The sequence below is a fragment of the Hetaerina americana genome, unplaced genomic scaffold (genome assembly GCF_022747635.1).
Source record: "Hetaerina americana unplaced genomic scaffold, ioHetAmer1.1.p SCAF_1, whole genome shotgun sequence".
Lineage (NCBI taxonomy): Eukaryota > Metazoa > Arthropoda > Insecta > Odonata > Calopterygidae > Hetaerina > Hetaerina americana.
Window position 1 is genome coordinate 82,428,271 of NW_027286069.1, and position 27,254 is coordinate 82,455,524.

The 27,254-nt window shown below is 35.0% G+C and overlaps 3 protein-coding genes and 1 long non-coding RNA gene across 8 annotated transcripts in view; 2 read left to right on the forward strand and 2 right to left on the reverse strand.

Annotated features, from left to right (window-relative positions):
- pio (zona pellucida domain-containing protein piopio) overlaps positions 1-4,263 on the forward strand; it is a 233,877-nt gene extending 229,614 nt beyond the window's left edge. For all 4 annotated transcript variants that reach the window (XM_071592431.1, XM_071592405.1, XM_071592413.1 and 1 more), the window contains exon 9: positions 300-4,263. In XM_071592431.1, the coding sequence (XP_071448532.1) occupies positions 300-533 (234 nt within the window). In that variant the 3' untranslated portion in view covers positions 534-4,263. The remainder of the gene's footprint in view (positions 1-299) is intronic.
- Positions 4,264-4,617: 354 nt separating this feature from the next.
- Positions 4,618-10,120, reverse strand: LOC139686319 (metaxin-2-like). 2 transcript variants are annotated; one of them, XM_071583488.1, is made up of 6 exons: positions 9,998-10,120; positions 9,746-9,913; positions 9,498-9,667; positions 9,211-9,375; positions 9,025-9,101; positions 4,618-5,418 (listed from the first exon to the last, which is right to left on the reverse strand). In XM_071583488.1, exons 1-6 carry the CDS (start codon positions 10,038-10,040, stop codon positions 5,223-5,225), a joined length of 819 nt encoding a protein of 272 aa, XP_071439589.1. In that variant the 5' UTR covers positions 10,041-10,120; the 3' UTR covers positions 4,618-5,222. The 2 variants fall into 2 exon arrangements, with proteins under 2 accessions (XP_071439589.1, XP_071439580.1); XM_071583479.1 differs by having other exon boundaries at positions 4,619-5,418; positions 9,995-10,120.
- Positions 10,121-12,624: 2,504 nt separating this feature from the next.
- LOC139686331 (probable U3 small nucleolar RNA-associated protein 11) lies at positions 12,625-13,694 on the reverse strand. Its single transcript, XM_071583501.1, has 2 exons — positions 13,595-13,694; positions 12,625-13,502 (listed from the first exon to the last, which is right to left on the reverse strand). Exon 2 carries the CDS (start codon positions 13,498-13,500, stop codon positions 12,739-12,741), a length of 762 nt encoding a protein of 253 aa, XP_071439602.1. The 5' UTR covers positions 13,501-13,502; positions 13,595-13,694; the 3' UTR covers positions 12,625-12,738.
- Positions 13,695-13,756: 62 nt separating this feature from the next.
- LOC139686337 (uncharacterized) lies at positions 13,757-23,628 on the forward strand. Its single transcript, XR_011700366.1, has 2 exons — positions 13,757-14,152; positions 23,298-23,628. It is a non-coding gene; the product is annotated as an uncharacterized lncRNA (long non-coding RNA).
- The last annotated feature ends 3,626 nt before the right edge of the window (positions 23,629-27,254 follow it).

Consider the following 27,254-nt stretch of genomic DNA (forward strand, 5'->3'; position numbering starts at 1 on the left):
TCTATCACTTCAAATAATGTTGAAAATTTGGAGGTGAATTAGCTTCAAGTACATTTGCTTAAAAAATCAGTAAGTAATACTACCTAAATTATAATACAAATAAAATAAATAATAATACTAAACCAACTAATAGTAATACTAAACAGTTTTAGAGTAGTCGTAAGAATTTCTATATTTTTGGCTCTAATTATCTAGTCAAGTTATCAAACCAGTTTTGACAAAACTAAATTCTAAGGTCAAGTAAGCATTTTAGTGTGAACTCAATTAACCTAATGAATTCCCTGTTTGTATTTCATTAGACACCTGATGATCCTGACAGCATTTGCATCTCACAGAGGTCTTTTGCAATTGGAATAGCCATAGCAGGTCTGCTTTTGATGTTGGCTGTCTTGGCAGCAGTTCTCATCATTGTTTCACGCCGAAGGAGGCGTGGAAGAAGGCGAGGGAAGGCAGGAGAGTCCACAATAGGTGGCAGCGGAAGCTCCATATACAGTGGTCCATACACCAACACTGCATACAGCCATAGCAGTTAATAGAACCATTCAATCTGAATGGATCAGTGTGTAAGAAATGGACTTGAGAGAGGTGAATCTGATGAGAAATGCCATTTCTGGTTGAAAGACATCACAAGTTTGGTGGAAGTGAAAGGTGCCAACAATTTGGTGACGTGATAATATTGCTGCATTGTTAATCACACCAACTCTCTCGCTCAAAAGAATTTTGGGAGAGTTTGCGGCACCATTGGAACTTCTTTATGAAATGCTTAAGAGAAAGTCTGCTACATACAGAAGTATGACACAACATAATCAGAGAGACTGATTAGTCACTTTTTAGGAATGTTGTGGATAATCCTCAATTTTTGTCCCCTCCTCTAGTCCAGGAAATATGAAAAATCAAGTGAGCTTAAGATATGGTGACTGAATTTACAAGACCTCTACAAAATCATGTTTACATGAGATATTTGATATATAACTGATGGGATAGTAGGCAAAATACTATGAAAAATATTAGGAGCTAGTGTCAAGTTTTGAATTTAGCCAATTTTCTCAAAGCATGTAGAAGTGCCTCTCGTTAGGAATGATGCCATGGGCCAATTCCATGAATTCCAAGTAACTTGAAAAACCTTCCCTCCAAATGTTTCCAGAGGCATCAATTATGTGGCACAGAAATGCCCGAGTTACAATTGAGACTTAAGGCTTTGTATTTTAAAGATTGGGGGAGAAAACCAATCGAATTATGTACGCCTTTTCTGAGGCCTTATTTGTTTATTTCTATTTTAATAACATTCTTAATGAATAGCAATTTGCATTAGCAAATCAAAGCAATACTTCCCCTTACCTGCTTGGGCTTGGAATAAATAGACAGAGTATGTCATTTTAAACAGCCATCAGGTGATTCAGGCCACTCACATTCTTTCCAATGAGAGAGAAAAGCCGATTCATACTTCATCATTGCAGAACCAGACCTTATCATTTTTTTTACTCATTTAAGTGCAGTACACAAAGTTTTTTGAACCTACTTCACTACACAATAACATGAAAACCTCTTTACCTCTATGTAGGTTAGAAGCCTAGCACAGGTGTTACAAGATGGCTTTTCAGGGTTTATGTAATACAGTACTTTGGTACACTTTTTGAGTGCCAAATTGTGATGTTCCTATGATCAGTTTTCTCATTGGTTTTGAACACAACTTTCAACTTAAGTACACAAATGTAAATATTCCATCTGATATGTGTTTGCATGCACATCATTGAAAGTTTCTTACGAGTTTTAATGAAACACGAGTGAGATATTACACTGGGAGCATAAATTCAAAATGTTCAGATATTCTGAAAAAAAAGGTGTTTCCTTAATTCAAAAGTGGTGCTGAAAGAGTAAAAAAGTTTAATGAATGGAATTTACTTTTTCTTAGATTAACAATCATAGAAAATGTATCATCTGTTAGACTAATTTATTTGCTCATGTTTTATGCATAAATGGTGCAATGATCATTGAAAATTTTCATTTATAATGCATTATAATATGAATCTACTCACTTTCACAAAGTAATTATCATGAGGTATGACATACTATATGCCAGGTGTGTGATCTCATGATATCTTACATAATTAAATGCAATCTTTTCATTCTTCTGCATTTGGAATTTTGTAATATGAGCCATCATATTTACTTCAAGCAGCTTCAGTAGGAACTGATTAAATGTAGGTGTCAGATGCCAACTACTCATTAAATCAGCTCTGTGCTAGCAATTAGCAGACCACACACACATTTTAATCAGTTCCTGATGATGAGGTTTGTGGCTAATACAATATTTAGACTGAGGGTAACCTTTCCAATACTGGCTGTGGCAGATTTTTTTAGGAGAATTTGAATTCAGATAATCTCTACTGAATATGAAGAAAAAAATTGGATAACAGCTGCAGGGAAGTTGAATTTACAATTTTTCAGATGAATCACAGGCAGAAAGCCACAACTAGTTTCAATGATGCAAAATCCCATACTCAAAGCTGATCTTATACTATTTGATCACATCATATTTTGCACTTCATGCTGTTCCTGACAAATTTACGTCTTTTGGTATGACAATTTGCAAAGTTAAGTCAGCACTCCTAAGAATGGTTTACCGAAGATATTTCAGGATTTGATATAAACAGATTTCGCAGTACATCATAAGTGAACAAGCACTGTTCTAAATTAAATTGAAAGGAAATGAACATATTAGAGAGCTCTTAATGTTTGAAAAGAACTATGGCAATCACCGAGCAAAGAAAGAAAGCTATTGATTTAAAGTGCTTTCATAGCATTTTAAGTAGCAGCTGAAATTGGATCAATCTATTCACGGAGTACTTCCAAAGATTAAAACAAATAAGTCCTTGCTGTCAGAAGGTAGTAATTAGCTGTTGTCCTTCTTCATTTTGGATGTTGAGATTAATGTCATATTTGCTTTATGAAAGAGAACTTAGCTAAAGTTTTCTCATCCATACCTTGTTTTACTAACATAATGTGTGGATTGTGACTAACTTTTGAAAATACTTGTCATGTTAAAATTAAAAATATTGCCCAGCATCACATTGGAAGAAATATTTTCTACTAATGTGCAGGCAGCATTCATTAAGACATAAAATATAAGATCATCTCTCATAAAATGAACAGTATTTGAAATTCCTAACACTGTTGCCACACCACTTTATACAGTTTTTACACAACACATTCATATGAACATGCACATTTTTATTAGCACCTATTGCATGTACGAAACATTTATGCAATCAAATGTCTTCCATGTACGATAAGATATATATCATATGAGAACATTTCCTAAAATTACTCCATTTAATTGTAGATTCTAACACTATTTCCTCAGATTTAACTGAAAAAAATTGCAAAAAACTGTACATTCAATGCTAATATGATTTTCATGTTGTTGGAAAACGTTTTTTTGCTAATTATAGAAAAAAAAGCAATTGGTACATTGCTTTAATGTGGGCTCCGACACTTCAGATGTTTTCAAAACTGATGCATAAATCAGTTATATATGGACAATTAGGTGGCACTGGTTTACAGTTTCATTGACTATGTACAGTTATTGCCAAGCACAGCCAATGAGATGGCTTTTAAAAATGTTGGCCAACGTTATTAAGTTGGAAGCTCACTAAATGAGGCTCTGGACCTTTGCCACGACCATTTTAAAGACAATCTGAGAGTGAGGGAAAGGGGTTTAGTCATAGGTGGCATAACTAAGCAAGTTTATATACTTGAAATATTATTGATGTATGGCGTGTGCTGCACTAAAAATGGCACCAACTTATGTGCCACAAAATTACCATTACTTCTTGCAAACAATATTACCAATCCAAAAGTAACCTGAAATTCAAAGTTAAAACAAGATATATGTTAAAGAAACCAATTTGTAATTTGTAAAAATTTTTAGCTAGTACTTCTTCTCAATTATTTTCATGTTTAAGATTATACAATTTGGAGTGCATATTGTTTGTGGCACTGTCTTCTTTAGCATATCCTAATCCTTGCTATTGACATTTCCACTAAGAATCCTTATTTGAGAATATTTGTTACATTATGGCAGAAAAAGTTTTATGTACATCACATTTTATGTAATGCATTTTCTTTCTGTTGATAATGTTTGTTTTTTATACTGGCTGCTGAACGAAGTTCTCAAAGCCAATGTGATACCATGTCCTCTATTTTATAAAATAACAAATTAATTATGTCATTAGTAATATTAATAAAATTGGTGCTTTTTAATTTCAAAGAATATCATTTTCTATTGTTACCTTAATCAAAAGAGGCTTCCAATATTAATAAAATACCGTAAGTGCTTAAATGATAAACAGTTATGTTTATTGCTATAGATATTTCAAGGAATGTTCTTATTCTAAGATTCTTGTTTTCCTCTGCCTATAGGATTCAGTGTGTGCTTGAATCATGTTGTGGCTGCAATGAATTTAGTAAGAACCTTACACAAACACTATCAAGTTGCTAATTGGTTTAATCTTTATCAGAAGTAAATTAATGCTACAGCCTGCAATGAGGTGTCATGTGAATATTTTTTTACAAGAACAATGAAACTGAGGAAGGTAATACACTCTTCATTGAATGAAACAGGATAGCAATTTTTATTCAATAAATTATTAATAAAAGAAAAATGTGATCTGGACTAGAAAAATGCTTTACATTAGTTTTACATTTGTATTTCACCCAAGTGCATTAGCCATGGACAATAAACATGGTCATAATTGGGATGTAACAAGATCCATAACAAAAACCACAATACATACTCATAATTTCTTTGTGCAGGTTTGTCAATTACAATTGCAAAACCACTATGAATATCATCAGGAAAATGTAGGAGGAAAGCTTTGAGAAAGTAGTTTTGCTTCATTATGATTCCCACAAAACTATTGCCTTGCTCATGACCAACTGAAATTTCACAATACACATACAAATCACTACAAAAAGAATATTTTGTTTACTGAGAAATATCAAATAATTTTTTTGATTTTTTTCATACAAACAAACTACAAAGCAATTGGCAATGGCTTCAAATGTACAACACACCTAACCTTCTGCACAGTCAGTTGCACAATCCCTTGATTTCTATCTACTGAGCTAGTACTGCCAGTTTCACAATGGATCCTTATCCCCCACTGCAAATTTTCTGTCTACATGATACATAATTAACCACTTCAAGGACTTACACATCACTAGTCTTGATTAGTATCTTCTGGGCTGGAAGAAGTATTTGACAAGGTGTTTGCAAAGTACTCTCCTTCAATATGATTGGAAAGCTTTCTCAGCTCAGGGAAGTTACGGACAATTGATGCTAATCGGTTATCAGGAAGAGGTGTACTCATAAGAGTGAACACATGGCCAAACACTAAAGCGTCTAGTTCCGTAGGCCTGCAAAAGAGAATGCTTAATCATATAATTTTTCAAAGCAACATAAATGAACAATAACTGATTTTGATCTGATCAATTACACATAGATTTGATTTCTGGGCGAGTTGCTTCACATTTTATTACTTTTATTAATTATGTTATATGTATTGTTAGAACTAAATCACAGGATGCAAAAATGTGACACTAAAATATCACAGTTTCATTACATTAAAACCTCCTTTTCTTTGAAACTATCACTCTTGTACAAAAACATTTCTGCAAACAGAAGTAGAGATAACAAACCTTCTACTTTAGGATACATCTTCAGAATGGCATTTTGCTTTCTAGCCAATGTATATTTTCATCAGATAGATCTCCCTTGGATAAACCAAGGGTACAAATGATTTATGAAATTTTTACTTATATTCTGGCCATTCATAAATAGTACTCCAGATTTCCATAAGCAATTCCTTCCTATTTTTTTTATTCTACCACATTTCCACAACTTCAAACAAAAGATTCGAAGTTACAATGATTCATTTCAAGATCAAATAAATGTAAAAGATGTCAGAGGGTATCAGATTAAGGAATCAGTCACATACTTTCACAAAAAAATTAAATATCACTAAGTAATAGCCAAATATTTTTGCAGTCTGATATCCCATGTATATTTAGTATCATCAAACGGGTTTGATGCTATTTACAACCAAAAATACACTGTGAATAAACATTGTGAGAATCTGGGAAAATATTCAGTGAAACATTAACAGTGGTAATGAAGGAAAGAGTAGAATCACTGTGATATGTTGCAGAAACAGGAAAATCAGGCAAAAATCAACATAACTTGGATGCATGCACAAAAACAATATTTCACATTGTTCCTTAAACATGTTCTAGCCTTGGAACTATTGTACCAAAATATTCATTTTCTGAAAATACAATTAGGTCATCTACATCTACATAATACCCCACAAGCCGCCTCAAGGGCATGTACCAGGTCACCACCTGTATAACACAAAGCCACATGCACAATCAATATATCCATGCAAACCTATGCCAACAGTGGCGCATACATTCATGCAAAAACCCTTTCAACTTACTCACATGCAAGCACATATTTTATCAAATAACAAACAATTGCACCTTACAATGTAGTAAAAGTTTATCCAATAGCGTGCAAGTTAGAATTTGAAAAGTAAGAAGGCAAAATTCCACTACCACATGGACATGCAACCGTCTCCTCCCCCAAGGACACAGGTAGGGAATGTGACCCAACACTGCAGGTAGTGGGAGGGTCCCCCCACAGAGAAAGATGAGGGATGGAAGGGAAAACTTAAAAACAGACAAAGCAGAACAAGCTATACTCTAACGAGCACTACATTATTTAATGGCATTCTAATGCGGTCATGCAGGAAGGGTTTTGACAACAAAACACATGAGGTTAGTGAAAATGCATGCAACTGAGTAGAACTAATTATTTCCTCAACGCTGAGGGTGGCAAGTGTAGAAATATTGTGTGATTAAAGAGTGCATATATACATACGTAAGATTAATTGCTATTGTACTTTTTTGTCATTTAAGGCTAAAAGAGTATGAGAAAAATAAATCAAAATTTCAATGGATAGTCATGTGCTATCAGATTAAGGGTCATATATCCTTATAAAAGTGCAATCATGAACTCAGCTATATTTTTGTGCAGTCATTTCTACCACATCAGATATATTGGAGATATTACCATCACCATTTGAATAAGTACCCAAATACCACACTATCATCATCCTGACTAAAATATGACCACTTTTCCAAATTTTTAAGGAAATTTTGCCAGTACTCCAAGGGGTTTTGTGGTATCACTACCACACATAATAGCCATGCACATGCACAAGGGTATTAACAGTCGTAAGACAAGCATCAATACAGTTGCAATAAGGATATATTCGTTTCAATAATTAATACATGTGAAAATAACTGACAAGCAGCAGAAAATGACTTAAGACAATTAGGGGCAGAAGAACAAAACTTTGAATTAATTAAAATTAATCAACTTATTAGACATTATAAGTGAAATAGAATGATTGTTAGGACATACAACGAAAGTGAATTATCAGCCAAATAGTTTGCGCTACCAAAAAGAACCGTTATAAAGTTCATTAAGAGAGTCTCAGGGAACCGTTACAGATGTAAAGGAGAACAATTCCTTCTTAAAGTGAGTAAAAAACTGATTTTTTACAGAACATCTTCTGAATTCTAAGTTTGCCTAAAGAGTGAGTGACTAAAAATCAGTCTACTTGTTTTTCCCTACATATCCTGCACATTTAATACTCACTAATTCAACCTAGTACAAATGAATTAGAGATTAAAAACCATTTTCTTTATTGCTCACAATCACATCCATATATTATTCCCCTTGTCTCTGTTTTTACTTGAAATAAACATTAATTGCCTCAACTATTATATCCCTTCACATCAATGTCAAGAAAACTGCTTCAGCCAGTTTTTTTCTTAGGCTTGTCGTCAGTTTTTCAATAAGGCCAATTACAAACTGTGGTATTTGACTGATTTTTATGTATTGACTACGGTATTTTCAGAGTTACAGTCCACATCTCTCCAGATTAACATCATAAGTAGGGTAGCAGCTACACATACTTAAAGATTATATACGAGGGACTATTTTATCGGAGAATAGGGTATATGCAGCAAATTGCATTTTCCAAAATCTATTATCAATATTGATATACTACATTATATGATGGCCACAATATATATATAGACTCACATATGACCAACACTTTTTCTTATCAAATGTGTTCTGTTCACTTGTTCATGCCACATTATGCATTATAAATATTCATAATATCATTAAAGTCAATGGCATGATATAATTGTAATATTGAGCCCTCACACCAGCCACCAATCGTTAAAATAATCTGCTTTCAGAATGATTAAGTGATTTTCTTCTCTCTTTGTATTTTCATGATCAATTTTATTCTTGCAAAATGTATGCAAGCACCATTTGCCAGCGCATAATAACTCTTAACAAAACCCACTGTGAAATTTCATTCACAAATTTCACAATTCTATGAAAAATTTGAAAACTTATTTACTACTGTTTCCCACCATCTTTTTAGTATTTCCGGTGAAAATTGATGATGTCTTCAACTTCCTGATTAAGCTTTGGAATTTTTAACAAAATGAGAGAAATTGAATATTACCATGAAACTTAATGTCACACGAAACTGAGAATCACAAACCCACTTGATTCTTTTAATACAACTTCTCAAAAAATTCCAACAGTTTTTCGTACCACTCACTCTATAGTTTTCGCACCTACCCAAACAATACAATAATAAATACTGGGTAGTATCCAATATATGTCACAGATAAATTGGCTTGATAACAAAATATAATTGAAAAATCTGGGCTCTAGAAAGTTCCTCATTTTCAAGCGATCCAATTCAATGGCATCAATAACTGTTCATATCTTTAACTGATATCAAAACAAAAGGACACCATAACCGACATCCTTCATTATCAACTTTTTCCTGTCAATGTAATGGCATGTACTTTATTTATTATAGGCGAATATATATATTCATATTATAACTTATATCAGATATTCATACTCACTTTCCCCCAAAAAAATAGGGTCCTTGACCAAGACGGCTAGCCAAATTGTAACAACATTTTTGGACTTCTTCATAGACCTACTCGAGAAATACAATACCAAATTAAATTTTGAAAAAGCACACCTTATACACATATACAGCTATAACGTTCAAATTAAAAAAAAGGTATATTTCATCTGACTCATACTTCAGCTAAGGTCTTTGATGCCCATCCATAAACCTTAAGTCGAGAAAGGCACTGACAACGCTTACGCCAACACATAAACGTATTTAAAGGCCAAGGGTATACAGAGCCATAACGTGGTTTGGTTACGCTGTTAAGAACTTCTGGTACATTCCACAGGACATATTGCTATTATATGAAACAAAAATGTTTAGATTACTTAACATCCAATCAAAATGAATTAAGCACTGCTATAAAATTTCAAGCAATTATTCAATGTTGCCTCAATCATTTCCCACTCATTAACTTACCTCGGCATTAGTTAAAACGGTATTCACCAGAGACATATATGCTCTCATATCAGCTTTTTCCTTTTCACTCAGACTCTCAGAAAGGCTTACATTCTTATGAGTGAAAAATGCAACTATTGGATCAAGCTCCGATATTACAAAAGAGCCACACCTTATGAAAGGTACTTGACCTACCAAAGACGTAGCAATATTACAAATCTTAAATTACGAGCGTGAAATGTTATAGTACTTTAGGCGTACATTATTACCTGATGGTGACATAAACTCAGCGTTACTTCGCATTTCCACATTAAAGTTTAATTTACACATTTTCAAATATGCCTGCACCGCCAGGCAATTTGCGTAATCCGTAGATAAAACTTGCTCCACTTCATATGGCTCATACAAATTAATATCATCCTGCCAGGGTTCTTCGTCTGAAAAACAATACGCATCACAAAACTTTAAGTATATCACCTCTAACCATATAAAATAAGTTTTCCCCCAATTTAAATTACCACCTATCCCAGAAACTAACGAATCCTCCAACCGCACCGAAGGCATTGCGTGGTTTAAATAAACAAACTGGCAAATTTGCAGAAAAGCGATGACGTTCAAATTAATTCGGCAACTTTATAACTAGAATGCCGAATTTCTACTTTCATTTTGAAACTTATTTCGCATTTCCGGAATGGTTTGTTTGGAGCATCTCGTGAGACATGAATTGCGTGTAGGTGGAAAATTTGAATAAGAAAAATCGCCGAGTTTGTTTTACGTTTCATAAATACGGATTAAATTGTAACAATTTATTACTGTGAAGACAAACTGGTTGTTCGCCGTTTGCAGCAATATTTGTACACTCCCACGAATTAAACAGAGAATCTTGTTCCTCTTCTTTTTGAGGCTCGGCCTCCTGTTCTTGTGAAACAACGGGCTCTTGCGGCGCTGGTTCAGGTAGCTCACTTTCTGCTACATTTTCCGATTCATTTTCTTCCATTTTCAATTACTTTATTACGTGATATTTTCATGAACCTTAAATTGGAAATTGACCTGTATCTTTGATTTTGGTAAATTTTCAAAACCTTAATCGCCGAGTAAATGTCTTGCATATTATTGACTTTCAGGAAACTGTAACCACAGTAACTACTGAAAACACACCTCATGGAAAAAGAATGGAGCGTTTCTCGGATTATGAATCATAAAGATACTCTGAACTCTTGTTGAGTACGTAGATATTGGACAAATTATTCTATACATTTGTCTTATATTCAGTTGCTACTAATTTTGGTTTGGACATTGGATTTGTCTCTATATTTTAACCTCAGATATCACCTGTTTATCCAAAGTAGAAGGCAGCCAAAATTTGTGTTTGAAGTGCGAGGTTAAGGATTACCATTCATCAGCTTCGTAAGTCAGTGAATTCTCCACTTTCAAGTGTGGATGGTCGACCAATATTTTTCACGTGAAATAACAGTACCCGGAAGTATCACAAATAGTAGGGTTTCCGTATTCCTTGAGGTCAATATTGAAGGAAATAATGAAAATGGGAAAAAGGGTATTTTACAATGAAGAACCTCAAAAATAGCTGCTATACGTCCATGCACATTGACTGATGCATATTTCCTACTGCAGAGTTAATTCTGGTTAATCATTCAAATCCTTCCCGGGCACTCTTGAAAAAGGACGACCATAAAAAATTAGATGGCAATCCTTCTCAGATGTAACCTATCTCACAGAGACAGTCTAGAGAACATTATTCGACAGGCAACCATACTATTGTAATAGACAGCCGTTAATTTTAAAGCAAGTATTACATAGCATTATTACGAACTATTAGTGTTTGTAAAATGTGGTCATCACAACTATGAAAAAGCAGACAAAGTACATCTGATTCATGAAAAGGTATTCAAGATATCCTGACATGACTTAAAACTACCCACTGCCATTTAGGGGAATATACCATTTAACTAAAATAATGGCACTAAAAGGGCGCATCGTCTGATGTTACATGCCATTCTTATTTAGGCAACAATTGATTTTGTGTAACTGTTCTGTCCAAATTTCACATTGGCAGAAAATTGGTATTCACGTATCAATTCTATTAACATACATTTTCCTGTAGTTACCCATTTTACAAGAGGCTGTAAAACAAGTGATCATGAGTGTACTCAATGAATCACTTAATTGACAATTACTTAGTTATAAGAAGAAAAAAGCTGCAAATGTGCCAGTTTTTGTCATGCCACATATGTACTAAAACAAAACATCTTTCTGGATTATGTACCGTTATACTTAAATCCGGGGTCACCACTATCACTTAATGAAGTATTGAGTTGGAAGGGAAAAGGAATAATTTAAGACCTCAAACTAGGCATTAATACTATTCCCACATCATTACTTACAAAGTCTCTATCTCAGGCCTCTAAGACTCTAGGATAGAAAAGCTATATTATATTCAACAGCTGAGTTACCATAATGTTGCCTGCCTGATGATATGGTCTGTTGCAGGTATGAATCCCGTGGTACAAGAATGCTTTGTCATATAATGACTTATTTTAGTTTATTTGAGGGTGATCAATCCTCACCCATTTGAGAATATTGAAGCAATCAAATGTAAATAAACATACGTCCTGACATATTCTGTCAATAAGGTAATATGAAATTTCTTGAGTAATTACTATTTTTCATCCAAATTGATTGTTTCCATTGAACAAGACAACTTCTGCCAAGCAGTATATAAAAACCAAAGCTTGTGGCAATTAACCCAAATTCGCTAAAACGGGTGCTTGGTGTCCATGGTTCCCCATCTGGTAAAACTCTTCTGTGGACAACTTGAAAGTGTTTTGACCCGAAATGGGTCAGAACTGACTATCGGTAGAATGCGAGGAAACGAGAACCCCAGATATCACAAGAGGTTGATTGTGTGCTCCACCTAGGATTTCTGTAGTTTTCCCCCTCTGCTGGTCTCTAGCCTTGGGTCACCTTTATTCTTCTTCCATTCCCGTCAAATTCTTTGATTCCGTCCCCTCACTCCCCTGGAACTATCGATTTGTTTTATAAACTAACGCATTATTGCATGATACAACGGAGTACCTTTTAGAGGGAGTTGGGCTTAATTTCTCAAGAACTAAAGAAAATGTTGGTTCACAATATTTTCATACTTTATTATTATAAACATCACATAATTATGCATTTTTCCATTACATACACAAGAACTAGAGACAAAGATCATACAGTCGAATAACAATGTTAAACTGAAAAATCACTTTTTTCTTTCTAACTTCCATTTATAAACAGGAGGTAATTCTTTAGTTCCTGGTTTAATGCGAAGAGGAGGTTGCTCTTTTTTATTTTGCAAGTGCCTTTTAACCTCCAACTTCTGCTGGATGATTGTTAACTCTTTTTCCCTCTCAACCCTCTTCTTAAGTTCCTTGTAACGAGCATTCCTTACTTTGGAAAGGCTGTTCACAGTTACTTCGTCTACACTCGGAAGATGCATCGTTTGTAGATCGGAGAGTTTGAGCCGATTGGTCCTCCTTGACATAAGAGCCGGATGGGTATCCAGCCTAGTTGCGACATCAAAGTTTTTAGCCTCCTCTTTGGAATCAACAAAGAAAATATGCTTGTTGCTAGTTTGATTGGCCACATCAATTAAATGCAGTTGGGCTTGCATTCTTTCGATTTTGCTTGATTCTATTTTACACTTCAAATTCACATACTTCAAATCCTGAGTTTGCATTAATTTTATTTGGCCCGGTGTATGCTCATCTTCTTTGTCAATTTCATTGTGCTCCCCATCTTGAACTTTAGAATTAATCATGTGGAAATAAAATTCATCAGGATTGCGACTGAGAGCTTTCTTCTTCAAAGATTTAAGTCTTGCCTGCTTCAAATGAAAATCCTTTGCTCTCTGTCGGTAGTCCTTTTTTTTCTCTAAAATCCCAAGATGAGCTCTACTATCTGGCTGATGACGCTCACGATGGGTTTTTTGGTTGACTTTGGCTGCCTTTTTCCACGAAGACATTGCTTAGAAACGGAAAAATAAAAACTATATAGTAACAAGGATGTTGGGGTTACCTCATTGGAATTGATTTGAAACTGTGCTTCAGTGTACTTACCACTGCTTATTCGGCCTCTAATAAATTCAGACAACTGTTTTCAGAGAACTTCCTGCTTCTTGTGGTCACAACATACACACCAGCTACCACGTGACGAAAACAAAGGAAACGTATTGGGCACGATTAATAACAAAGGAAAAGCGCTTTTAAAAATTGCGACCTTCTATTGTGTATCATATGGCAATTAGACCATCGTCGGTCTGCATAACTTCCATTGGAAATTACAGAAAACGACTAATTTATGGAGTGTTTGTTACTGTAAAATCTCTGGTGAAGAATATGATTTGTATCACATTACAATAACTTCGGTGCTTATTTATAGAAAACGCGAAACCATCCGCAGTGCAAACGAACTCGGCACAGAGAAGCATGTTGATTCGAAAACCTCGGGGATTTGGTTTTAAAGAAATAGTCCTGGTTACAGTTCTAGGAGTGTTGGGCGGAGTTTACATTTGGAAACCGTTACTACTAAAATATATGTTTGAGAACCAGACAAAATCTTTAGACCACCCGAAAGAGGCTGAGGAGAAATCAAAGAAGCTTAATTGATTACCAAAGGTATGATGTTTGTCTTTATTTCAAATTGGTTCTGCTTGAATGGGCGTCGCTACAAATGAGTACGGGGGCGGGCATGCGTTACCCATGATTTCAGATGTGTTGAAATTTAATTACCAAAATTTTTCATTTGAATCTTCCAAAAAATTTTATGCTTGTAGAAAATTGCATCATTGGGAAAATAAAAATTACAACCTTAAGATGCTGATAGCAGATAGTCTAATCATCGCTGTGTGTATGCCATTGTTGTCATTGGAATACTATTTGCCAATTAGAATTTTTGTGCGTTTAATACTTCGAGTGTTCTAATGTCTGTTATATTTAAGGTTGGAGAAGGACGCGGTAGTTTAGGGTTAAAGCGTTTCCGGGGATGCCCCTCATGGTACCCTCAACTTTGCCAAGCTGTAATTTTTCGTGTATTAGGTCTTTCTGTGAAACCATAGCCAGCATAGAGAAGTTATCTAGCCCCATTGCCTTGATGTGTGATGTTCACACGCTGTTGGGCCTGGTATTGTGTGAACTCTATCATCACCTACCAAGCCCACACGGCGGTCGGCTTAGTAGGTGATAACAGTGTTTATGGTTTTTATATTAAATGTTGACCATGAATGCTCGGTTAATTTCAAAACTGTTGTTGAAACCCCCAAAAATTAGGTAACCGAACCACTTGTGAAGGTAGCTTAAAGTGCTATTAATTTGCAGGTAACAATTAAAGAATTACTTAAAAGTAAAAATAAGTAAATTTATATCTTGCCTCCTCTTACATAGATTTAATTGATTTGATGTCAGCAATGAAAAATTTGCCATTTCCTGTTATTTTATTTACTTTTTATATGTTAGTGCAATTTTTAGTAATCTTACTTTCAAATCTCAAAACTGAATATTTTCACATTGAATGACCCAGGCATCCAGTTTGCAAATGGTGGGATGGGAAAATATTAAAATTTATAATGATGCAAATGTATGGATCTCCCAAATAAGAATGGTTATGGCTAAATAATAGAATATTCATTTCATAATAGGTGGGTAGCCTTAATTGTTTATACATACTACATTCCTTTCTAAGTAATCATGACTATCAAAACTTATTAGTCAGGCCTTTAAAGAATATTGTAAATGAAAAGGAACATAACTTAAAAAAAGTGTAATGTTTGTTACAATGGCACCCTTGAAAACTGTTCAGTAACTTTTGCCGTGATGTGAGTATGCTGCAGTCACCACACATGTCGTTTTTGTCATGGTATCGGGAATGGTTGCTCAAAGTACTGTTTGCTGATGAGTTTTTCATCCTTTTTTGTCAGTGAGTTTCTTTTTCTTGAGTTACATTTTCTGCTTTATTAATGCTTCTTGCCAATTATAATATTTTATCTATTTATAATTATTTATTTATCGTATACAAATTTACTTAAATATCATTATACGTATGTACTTATTTTTTTATACATTTATTAAAATTGTTTTGGGGTTTTAAATGTTTTGAGTCGTGCAAAATGGCCATAGCTGTGATGCACCCTAAAAACCCCAATACTACTACTACTACTAATGCTACTTGTTTAGTTATTTTCTTTTTTGAGGAATTAAAATTTGCAATCAAAGAATGTATGCAGCTAACTAAGTGTTAAGGGGGTTTGATAACTGAGGGTAGAGGGCTCAAACTAACAAGCCCAATGGCATGTGAAATTGGCATGTTGTGTCAGGAGAGCCATTTAATTCTGTGCTGTCTGCAGTTTCTGAGAAAGCTTTGATACCCAACCCTATATAAGAGCGTATTTGAAGCAGGAGATGTCCAGATGCATCACACAAATATGAATCTAAGACTTATTCAATGACCAGGGGCACCACCCGTGAATGTATGGTACTTATTTTTTATTAATGCCCACTGACAGCCTTTGGGCATGCTGCCAAAGGCTGTCAGTGGGCATATACTATACATTGAGTGATAGATCAAGTGAATTTGAAACCAAAAATGTGGGCCTCTATTCTGCAATGTGTTCCACACATCTTTGAATAAATTCCTTAGGTGATGACATTAATTGGCCTTAAAGCTTTTCTTTCATTATCGTAAGTAAATCAACTGGTGGGTAGGTATAATAGTGGTTAGATATTTGGGACAGGTGAATTGAACAGGTGGTCATGTGTTCAGATTCTCAACGATTTGCCTTTTACGTATATATATATTAATCACCCTCCCTTTAAACCCCCACCTGTTTCTATCTCATGGATATATAGGCTAGACGATACTGAATGCCAATAAACTTTACACTTTCAGGCTTCCTTAAGTGGAGTTGTTTGATATCCATGTTAAATGAATTTGTAATTTTCCACAATATGGACTGAATGCCAACTTTGTACTTTGATAACTGTGTGAAAACATTGAAAATGGTAGAGTATTTCAGTGAAAAGGGAGAAATACTAAGTGTTTTTCAGTCATCAATTTGGATGCAGGGACATTATTAGTGAATAACTTAAATGGTGTGACATTTCTAAAAAGATTTGATTTTAGCCTCTTGGTTACACTTTGGCTACCCAAGTTATTAAATTCAACTACCTATTACCTACTATTTAATGTGAGAAATGGCCGACCAAGAGTATATAATGTTTGTTTCTGTGTTAAAATATATCACTGCCCACGACCTGCCAGGGAAATTCTGGTACAGCATGGTATAGTAATGCATCTTTTTTATCGCTCCTCCTGAAAATAGCATAAGCCTTCGTTAATTGATTTTTAATTTTCTAGATCTATAGTCAATTTTAATTAGTAATAAGTTCAGCGTAATATAGATTTGTATCTGGTCACCTAAATTTGTGGAATTTACTGACTGAAGAATCAGTTTTCAAGTCCGAGGCATTAAAATTGCATCATCTTGAAAATAAAATCAAAAATTAAATTAACTTTTACTTCACTGCTAATATTCTTCTTATATTTGTACCAACTATTAATACCATAATATTTTAACTTTGGTAAGTTAATTTCTGTTTGTTTTTTTCCTCCACAGCATTCATATTTTGATTACTTACTAGTAATTTGTCTTTGATCAGTTTCAGTTGCAACTTAATTTTATCATGAAACATATCAGACAACTTTTGCTCACTTAGGTTCTCTGGATAATATGTCCACTGCAAATGTATATTTTTTCCTGATCTTAAATGATTTGATTAGCCCATATGGCTGTAAGTAATATAACATTCTTTGTAATCTTGTTTGGACTTTTTGAAGTGCCTTATAAAATAATGTGATCAATTGCTTGCAGTCTGTCTCAAATGTAACATTTAGGTTGCCATAAATGATTTGAAGTACTCGCATCCAAAAAAAATTCCTAAAAGCTCTTTCTATTTGAGCATAGAATAATTTTGTCTCATATAATTCTTTCAACACGCAAGCCACTGGTGCCTCCCCTCTTGGAACGAAATTTCTTATCGACCCATCAACGAAACAATAACTGGTATTTGCAATGACTTATTAGGGTTGGAGTGAGTAAGAGCCTTGTGGTCTTGTAATTGCTACTTTTAAATCTCAAGAAACTTATCTCAAGAACTATTCCAGTTTAATATTCTTTTTTCAACTCATCTTTGAGAGTTTTAATAGGTCAGAATAAATCTAATTCAGTTGTTATACAAACTTGGTATTCTCTGAAGGGACTTCTGATCTCCTGTTGATTGTGTACCTCCCAGGTAACTTCTATTTTTTCAGGGTCAACACTAATCCCTCTAGCAATGAACTTGTGCTCTAGAAAAATAATCTCACTTCTATTGAACTTTATTAATTTTGCCATGGAATAATACTAGTTTTACTCTGTAATTTAACATGGACAATGTGTCCTGATTGTGGTGTGTTACAAATGGCAAGTTGATTATTATGGTGGTGGGGTTCTTTGAATTCTCTTGAATATTTTTCAGTAGCTACCACCAGCCTTCTGAGTCGAATAAGTTCAAGGTTCCTATGAAAAGTATCGTTAACAATTTGTTCCTGACGTGTGTCTGAAGTGCTGAATTCAGACCATCGATTAAATGTGCGCATGATTTCGGATCATATTGGAATTGATAAGATGACAGTGGAAATTATCGCTGAAAATTTGGCAATGCATAAGATCTGTGCCAAACTCATCCTGAAGGTCTTGTCGGACGACCAAAAGTAATGTCTTCTTGTGAAGACCTTCTGCAACCCCCTTACAGTCCCAACTTGGTATTAGCAGACTATTTCCTGTTCCCCAAAGTGAAATAATTCCTCAAATGACACTACAATGGGACCCTAAGTGCCATCAAAGAAGCTTGAGCACATACCCTTAAGGACTCCCTGGAATCTGCCTATCAGCGAGCCTTTGAGTTGTGGAAAAGCCACTGGCAAAACTGTGTTGGTGCTCAAAGGGTTTACTTTTTGTTTGAGCTATTACCTGAAATAAATCTATTTATCTGAAAATTTACCTGATACTTATTATGCAAACCATGGATGTTGATTTTGAAAAGAACTTTCTGGGCAGAAATAGGCTCTTTGTATTATTTTTCCACAGTATTTAATGTCAGATGGTATTTGAAATTTCCTTTATATCTATCTCTTCTGGTGAATAGATAAGGTATCATTTAGAAAATGTTATTCATGTTCTGTAAGTCTTCATCCATATGTATCATTAATGGTAGTCCCTAAGCCGGAAAATGAGTAAAACAGAATTTGTCCTTGTTTAATGGAAATTTTCATTCCCTTAGGAAAACTATGAAAAAATATTAATATGATCAAAACCAAAGTTGAGCCCCCCCAGGTTTTCAGTCTATTTCTATGCCCTATGTATATCCTCAGGGGTATTATCAGAACATCAAGTGATGCATATGTGGTCCTCTCTTTGGCCTTGCTGATAAAACAATGAATGGAGTCCTAGGACTGTTGGACTGGAGGGATATATATATACGAGGGTCATCCGGAAAGTAGTACCCGTTCGTGCCGCATGAAGTGCTGACGACGCGAGTAGCCGCTGGACGAGGTCAGATAGCTTCAGTGGCTTGTCTGCCTTCTCTGAGCCAAGTTGCGTGACGCTAGCATTGCCTGTGTTGTTTCTGTGATTGTTTACAATGTTTAAAAAAATTGAGAACGCCGCCAGTTGTGAAGTGAGGGCAGTGATTAAATTCCTCAATGCAAGAAACGTTCGCCCATGTGATATTCATCGCCAATTAAAGGAGGTGTATGGAGACAATGTAATGGACGAGTCGTCTGTTCGGCGGTGGTGTCGCAACTTCAACATGGGGAGGGGGAACACACACGACGATGAGCGTTTGGGGAGACCGTCTGTCATTACAGACCAACTGGTGAGCTCAGTTGACGAATTCGTGAGGAACGATCGGCGCGTCACAATTGATGACATCTGTGAGCATTTTCCCAATGTTTCTCGAACAATTGTTCATGAAATTGTTAAACACCATCTGCATTATGCAAAAATTTGTGCAAGATGGGTCCCTCGCGTATCTCAATGAGCTGGCGGCGAAGGACTATGCAGCAGGAATACAGAAACTTGTCACACGTAATGACAAATGCCTTAATTTGCTTGGAGATTATGTTGAGAAGTAGTTTAAAGTATCCTCTTTCAAATAAAATTTTTTATGTTTGTTAATATTTACTTTTGTGTCTTTATTTCACGAACGGGTACTACTTTCCGGATGACCCTCGTAGAAACTTTCTTGTTTTAATGTGGGACCTAATATAATAATCTGTGAATGTACAGTTTAATTCCTTTGAAACCTGTGTCTCTATTAAAATTGCACCACTTAATGTCAGTTTAGGCTCTTATTGGCCACCTTTAAGGTCCCATATGTGATCAGATTGGTCTGACAAATGACAGTAATCTCATTCCAAGGCCTAGGGTATGTGGTATTTACACATCAGAATTTAAGGGGTCATCTACTTTCCTTGTGTCACGTTTGAATTTTGAGAAAGTTGATGAATATGAAAAATCACTCAGCTTGGGTGAAGCTGAGGGTGCCCTGAATGATCTATGTTTGAACTCTTCAGTGAGTAGACAAGCACTCAACCCAATGGGTTTCCCTAATGGATTTTTCTCATACTTGTTAAAATTAAACTGCCCATCCACAAAATAAATATAATAGACCCCCTGGGTTCTCTCATAGCACAAACCAAGGAACTTTTAATTCCTGTATAAAGTGAAAATTTCTTATATCAATGAATTTCAAAGTAAGTGTTGGCTCTTGGATAGTTAATTTTGTAGTGAAGTTTTCAGTTTGCCCCCTTCAGAAATTCTCTAGGGTTTTACTGTATATGACAATATTGTTCTCTCTGCTGGCTTTCACGTTTCCTTACTAAAGTACAAAGATGTCTCTCTCTCTGCAATGATTTTTGAGGAAATGTCTTAGCATTCATTTCCTCTTATGATTACAGAATATTTTTTCCTCTAAAAATACGAATGAAAATAATATGATGAATGAAATTTAATGCTTTCTCTCCAGCAAGTTAGTGTTTACTTCTGAATAGGGCCTTGGTTGCATTGCTGAAAGGAAAATATCCCCATTGCTAAAAAAGAAACAATTTTACTGCTAACTTATTTGAATAATTGTAGTGCTTCAGTACTGGGAGTAGGTTGTAAAAAACTATGTAAAAACAGAAATGAATAATTATAAAATGAAACAAGAGAATGCTTGCTATACATTGTCAAATGTGGTTAATACTGGTCAATGGCCATGTCAGGTATTACAGGTTGCATGTAAGGGTGAAAAATAAAATAAACAATCCTGTCAGCATTTTCAGTAGGTAGTGTTGATTCTCTTGAAATTATTATCAATTTTGAACAGGAAGTACTAAAAAATTACATAGTAAAGACATATATTTCTGCAAAAACGTTTGCTCAAAAATTGCACATGTATGTTTAGAATATTGTCTTGGTATATCACTATTGACCCCACTGTCACTGAGCTAGATCTTCTAAATATCTACACCTACCATTTTTAAGGATAATACTGTTCGTTGACCTAAATCTGTGGGCGTAATCCTATTAAATAGACCACCACCCGATATTAAATATGAATCCAAGAGGTACAATTTCAAGAAAAATTTTTTTAAAACTTCTACAAAAAAATAGTTTTATTCTGTGAACGACTTATTGTGAACTGAACTTGTGCATCTCCCTATGCTTTTTGCGTATCATTAATGGTTTTCTCAAGTGTACTACTTCTACCCATATTTACCCTTGACGGAACAACGACTTCTACCCATATTTACCCTTGACGACTTTTTGTGAACTGAACTTGCACATCTCCCTATGCTTTTTGCCTATCATTAATGATTTTCTCAAGTGTACTACTTCTACCCATATTTACCCTGTATGGAACAACATATTTCTGGTTATATAAATATATTATTGTTAATTATCGCTCAATTTGAGGCATCAGAAGAAATAAGATAAAATATCAATTGAATCGAAGGGTCCCCTAAACAACTAGTTATAGAGGAAAATGTGCAATGCAGTACATGGTTATAAAAAATGCAGCATCTACAATATGCAAATTGATGTAGTAATACATTTTGAGTTTAAATTAGACAATCAGTAAAATGGTAATACGTGGTATGTTCAATAAATGTGCGAACTGGTGCAATTTAGCAGCGATGATGCGGACTATAGCACCGCTCACCGGCGGCACTAGTTGCCTGAGACCCAATGAGCCATCTGTGCTTAGTGGATCGTAGAGCTGTGCGTATAGTGCCAGTTAGTTTCTACTATGCTATGCTCAGCTATGTTAGTTTCTGTTGTCCTTGTTTTTACTGTTTGTTGGAAATGGAAATTGAAGAAATCACGGAGAAACAAATCAACATCAAGTTTTTTGGTGAAGTGCGGGAAAAGTTATCAAGGAATTACTGAAATGTTGACAGCTGTTAATGGTGATAATGCACTGAAGAAAACATCAGTTTTCAAGTACAATAAGCATTTTGGAGATGGGCAACAAGACGCCACGGATGATGCAAGGCCGGGATGACCTTCAACCACCTGTGTTGACGATAACATTGATGGTGTGCAGTCTCTTGCCCTTACTGATCTTCGTAAAAATGTCCGAATGATAGCTGATGAACTGAATTGGGGATCGAGATGGTGCGGGGGCTAACGTACTGGCTTCCCACCCAGAGGGCCCGGGTTCAAATCCCGGCGGTGTTGAATATTTTTCAGAGGTATCTCGATCCCTACTTGAGGTGCTTTGTGGAGGGCACTTTGAGTGAGTACGCCGTCCGTCGGATGGGACGTTAAACTGAGGACCCCTTGGCGCCTTTCGCAAAGAGTAGGCTAATGCCGACGCCGGGTTTCTCTCCACCCTTCATCCTTTCATATCCATCCCCTATGGCGCAAATGACCTCAGCTGTCGGTCGCCTCCCCTCAAAACTACTACTACTAAGAACTGAATTGAGGAAAATTAACAGTTCACTCTATTTCAACCAAACATGATGGATGGATACTCCACCATGACAAAGCACCTGCACATTCAGCATTGATTGGTCGCCAGTTTTTGGCAAAAAGTTCAATCGCCATCCTTGATCATCCTCCTTATTTGTCAGATCTCGCCCCCTGCAACTTTTTCCCATTCTCAAAATGCAAAAATTTGATCAGGGGACATCACTGGAAAGATGAGGACCCAATAAAGCAAGAAACGAAGAGAAAACTAAAAACTATCGAGGACTTCCTAGGGTGCTTTAAACAGTGAAAAAGAAGATGGAATAAGTGCATAGCAATGAATGGAGAGTACTTTGATGGGGACAAAATTTTGCAATTTTTATGGCCTCAGTTCACGTATTTATTGGACAAGGTAGTAGGCCTTCAGCAAAGTGACTTCAGGTGGGTTAATTGTGCCCAAAATCAATCCCTTCTTGGGGATGAAAATCTTGTACATCCCTTAATCTCATAATAATTCACGTGCACAATATTTAATGTTTTTTCCTGTGTATGGATAAATCTTCTGAAGATTATGCAAAATATAAATAGTAGGCATATTCCAGTTGATGTTATAGCTACTTTTCTGATGTAAGTATGAATTTTTCTGATATAGATAAAACCTACAGCTGCAACATTTGGTCAAAATAATAGAAAGTAAAACAGTTATTAGTAAAGGTTGTGCATTTTTCCTTGCTCTTCAACCAGTTTTTACCATAATAATTCTTTCATTCTAGCCGATTTATTTGGAAAACCATATGTCAGCAATGGTTCGTATACCCAGCAATCCGTTACTGCTATTTGGAGCTGCATTGTTTGGCACTATAACTATAGTTGTTGGATATAAGACAATAATACTGCCACACCTACGGAAGAAAAGGTATCAAGAATCAGAAAGTTATGCTAAGATAATCTATGAACAGACTTATGGGAAGATGGAAAAATGATGTGCCATTGTGGAAGAGCCCCAGCGTATGCAAATAATTAAGGAGTGAATTTTAAACTCATTGGCCTTTGTATATTGCTATGTAGTGAAGTAGAATAATAAAATAGAATGTTTTTATGTTTTATTGCATATTAATTTGTATTGCTCCCCACAGACTACGGCCTTGATGTGATGGAAGGGCTCTATGTTTGTTCTGATGGCCAGCCCTGGTTCTGATGACCAGATTTGACTGGTGTCAAATGCCTTTGAAGCTGCCTTACTGAGGAACATATATATTTGGACTTACTAAATAATATTTTTATCTTACAAATACAACCTTATCCAGATAGCACATTGTGTACCTATCTGGTGACCTAAGTGAAATTGGCAGAATAATATTAAGACCAATTTGTTTAGCACAAAACTAGGTTAAACCAAAGTAATGGGCATATATTTTCCTATGCCTTTCATAGAATGTATCCACTGTTATTCACCATGACTAAATTTCAATTGAAAGTATGCAAAAAGTTAGGTATTTTTTTCTCAATGTGGGAAGTTATATTTCACGTAGTATCTTTGCATTATTGCGTACATCTCTAACATTTTCCTTGGTTATGTTGTTGAAAAGAATCCACGAAAATGGCAAACTTCCTTTATTTATGGCATAGTTACTACGATATAATTACTAATACTGACTAACATATGCAAAAGAGTAGTGCCTAAGGGTCATATAGTATGTAAAAACCTATGTACAGCAATGTCATTAATTTGAATCACAGCATCTTAAATATTCAACTTGGCACCCTAGAACCTAATTATACTTTGGTTTTCAAATTTTTCTCTGAAAACTGCTTGATTTTTCTGGTGCCAGATCTTTCCAAGGAATGGCTGGGCACAGGAAAAGAAACTAGAACCCTAACACATATCCTGATGTGTGAATTTAATACACCTAATTGGACTTTCTGATAACATAAGGGTTCTATTATTGCTTATTATACATATATACACCTTAGTAACTAATGTTGAGGATGATAACTGTATTACCGTATTATCTGAGCCATTAGATGCACCAGCGAATGAAATGCGCTGACTTTTCAGGCTAGAATTTACTTAAACTATTTGGATCAGACAGAAGAGGATCCAAATATTATAATGGTAACACAATACTTAGGAAATGGAATTGTTGAATCAAAAAGTTAGTGGCTAAATCAGCATTTATTCATCGTAGAATCCCAGAAATTCATTATAACTGGTGTGAAATCATTGCCACAGTTATAAAAAGAGATTATTACAATCAATCATAACCTTTATTTTGGGCCTTTTTCAACCAATCATAAGTACTAGAAATCGACGACCATTTCATCCTTCCTGTTGGTGGGACATGAGTTGGTGACTTGTAACCTTTTGTATTTAAGTGGCAATTTTGATCCCATTATAGTACTGGTATGTATGCACAGACCATTTCTCTTCATGAAGCGCTTGAACCCTGACGTTATCTCAAAAAATTGGCTATAGAAATACCTATCAATAATTTTCTCTCTACAGTTAAAATCATTTTTGTTGAAACAGTAATCCTGTTCTTTGGAGGATATAGTAACCACTATTAATATGTTCCTAGAGCTTTGGACATCGATAGAACATGAACATTAAAGTTTTTTTGAACCAAAGAGTGTATTGGGAGAGATACAATGTATAATTAGAGGGGTGGCATCCCTTGGGATTTATTTGGGAAGTGTTTTAGGAGGTCCTTAAAGGAATCATGAAAATTCCATTGCTTACTACTGGCTCCAAAAAGTGAATTTATTGAAATTGTAATAAAGGTAACCATTTTCTTTGCCTGACCGGGGAAGAAATGCTTAGTGGTACATATTTTCCCAGTGAACTGACTTGCATATAATAGTTCACTTTTTTACATGTATGCCCTTAGCCTAAAAGATACAGACTAATTTAGAGCACATTTTGAAGTAAAAAAAAGTGCATCTAATGGGCTGGGAAATATGGTTCATATGAATTTAAGCACTGTAGTGATGATACAAGGATGACTCCTCCCAGTGAAAACTTACAATTTTAAGACTCCATTTGTTTAAAACTTGTCCCTAAAGAAGGATCTCAAAACTGAGAATGAATTCATTTGGTTTATACATGAGAGTGTAAAAAATTGTTTAAAAAGTTTGCATACAATTTGCAAGTTTGGTATAATTTTGTAAACCCCAAATATTTAGTCTTAAACTCAACCCATTTTAAACTCTTATTCATTGCAATATTAGTTCCTATTATATCAAAACAAACTATACCATCAAATGTTACCATGGCATTGCCTGGGACAACAAAGTCCACTTCACTGGGACAGTTAGCAATCCTACCTTTTTTCAAGTTCCAAATGCGATCTAAAAACTTTGGATCTTCCAAGAGCAAAGAACACGAGTAAGTTTATATCCAATTAAAGCTAGACTACCTTCCCAAAAATACTGTCAATAGTGTCCTGTGTCCAGAAAAAAAATGAAACTAGTGAATTCATTTTTATGGACAATAGGCATTGTAATAATTTAGAAACATAAAATGCTAAATGTACCAACCTACCATTATGATCACCAGTTGTCATTCAGCTCTGACAAAAAATATATCATTTAAAATCATCTCATCCACATTGTTTTTTCATCAGGGATAATAGAGATTAAGAAAATGTTGAATCACTGACTCAATTTTTTATATGCAACTATTTATATCATACCAAAAATTCCCATAGGCCACGTCAATCACAATAGTCCAATTTTTTAAAGCAACAGGCTGAATGCTGATGATAATAATGCATATCTCCACGATAGTTTTTGCTAAATATCTCATGAAAATCAATGTGATGTTTCCTCTTCATCCTCTCTGTAATCCAGACCTAGCTACATGTGATGTTTTCATGCTCCCCAATCTGAAGAAACCTTAATGGAAAGCATCCACTTCATCATAAGAAGTATTGGTAATGGTGGTTGAGGTGTTATTAAAGAACCTATTAAAAAGTATCTTCCATCATATGCAAAGGCTGAAATAAAAGTTTGACAATGGTTTTGGGACCAGTTGTTAAATGACCAACTTTGCAGGACTAATGAAAAGTATTTTGTTAAAACAATGTTCATTTTTTTATCAGCTGTTATACATACACCAGCTGATTTATTTCATTTGGTTGGGTGCTGCCCTCCATCTTTCACATAGCATAATCATGCATGCAAGAGGTTTTAATTCCAAAGAAAAACATGTGTGAATTGAGGTTTGATTTTCACCTACTCTCTAGTGTTTCACTTGTGATTTGTGTTCACTGCTAAATTTATCATGGAAAATCCAAAAATATGCTTTTCATTATTGTACGAATTTTAAACTAAGTGAATCAATGATAATATGCAACAAAAACATTTTACAAATGTAATTTTCTACCTCTTCCCTTTTGTACTTGCTTCCTGTACTTTTTTCAGAATTTTTGGGAGAAGTCCACTGTGGGTGTTTTTGGGAGGAGTAGAATTTCTCTCCAATGGATCTCACCTTGTTTACTTAAAGATGATATAAATTATGTCTTAGTTAAGGCTACTTATGAGTTGTGGTAAAGATAGTGGGATGAAATATATTACTCTAAGCTGATCTCAAGATTGGTATTCTTGTGTAATTGACCAAGTCCATTACCACTTGTGTATCCAATTGTTAATTTTTAATGTAAAAAAGGCAATAATTTACCCCGCAGCAGATTTGACAACTGAGAGGTCAAATCATATGAATTGGATGATCA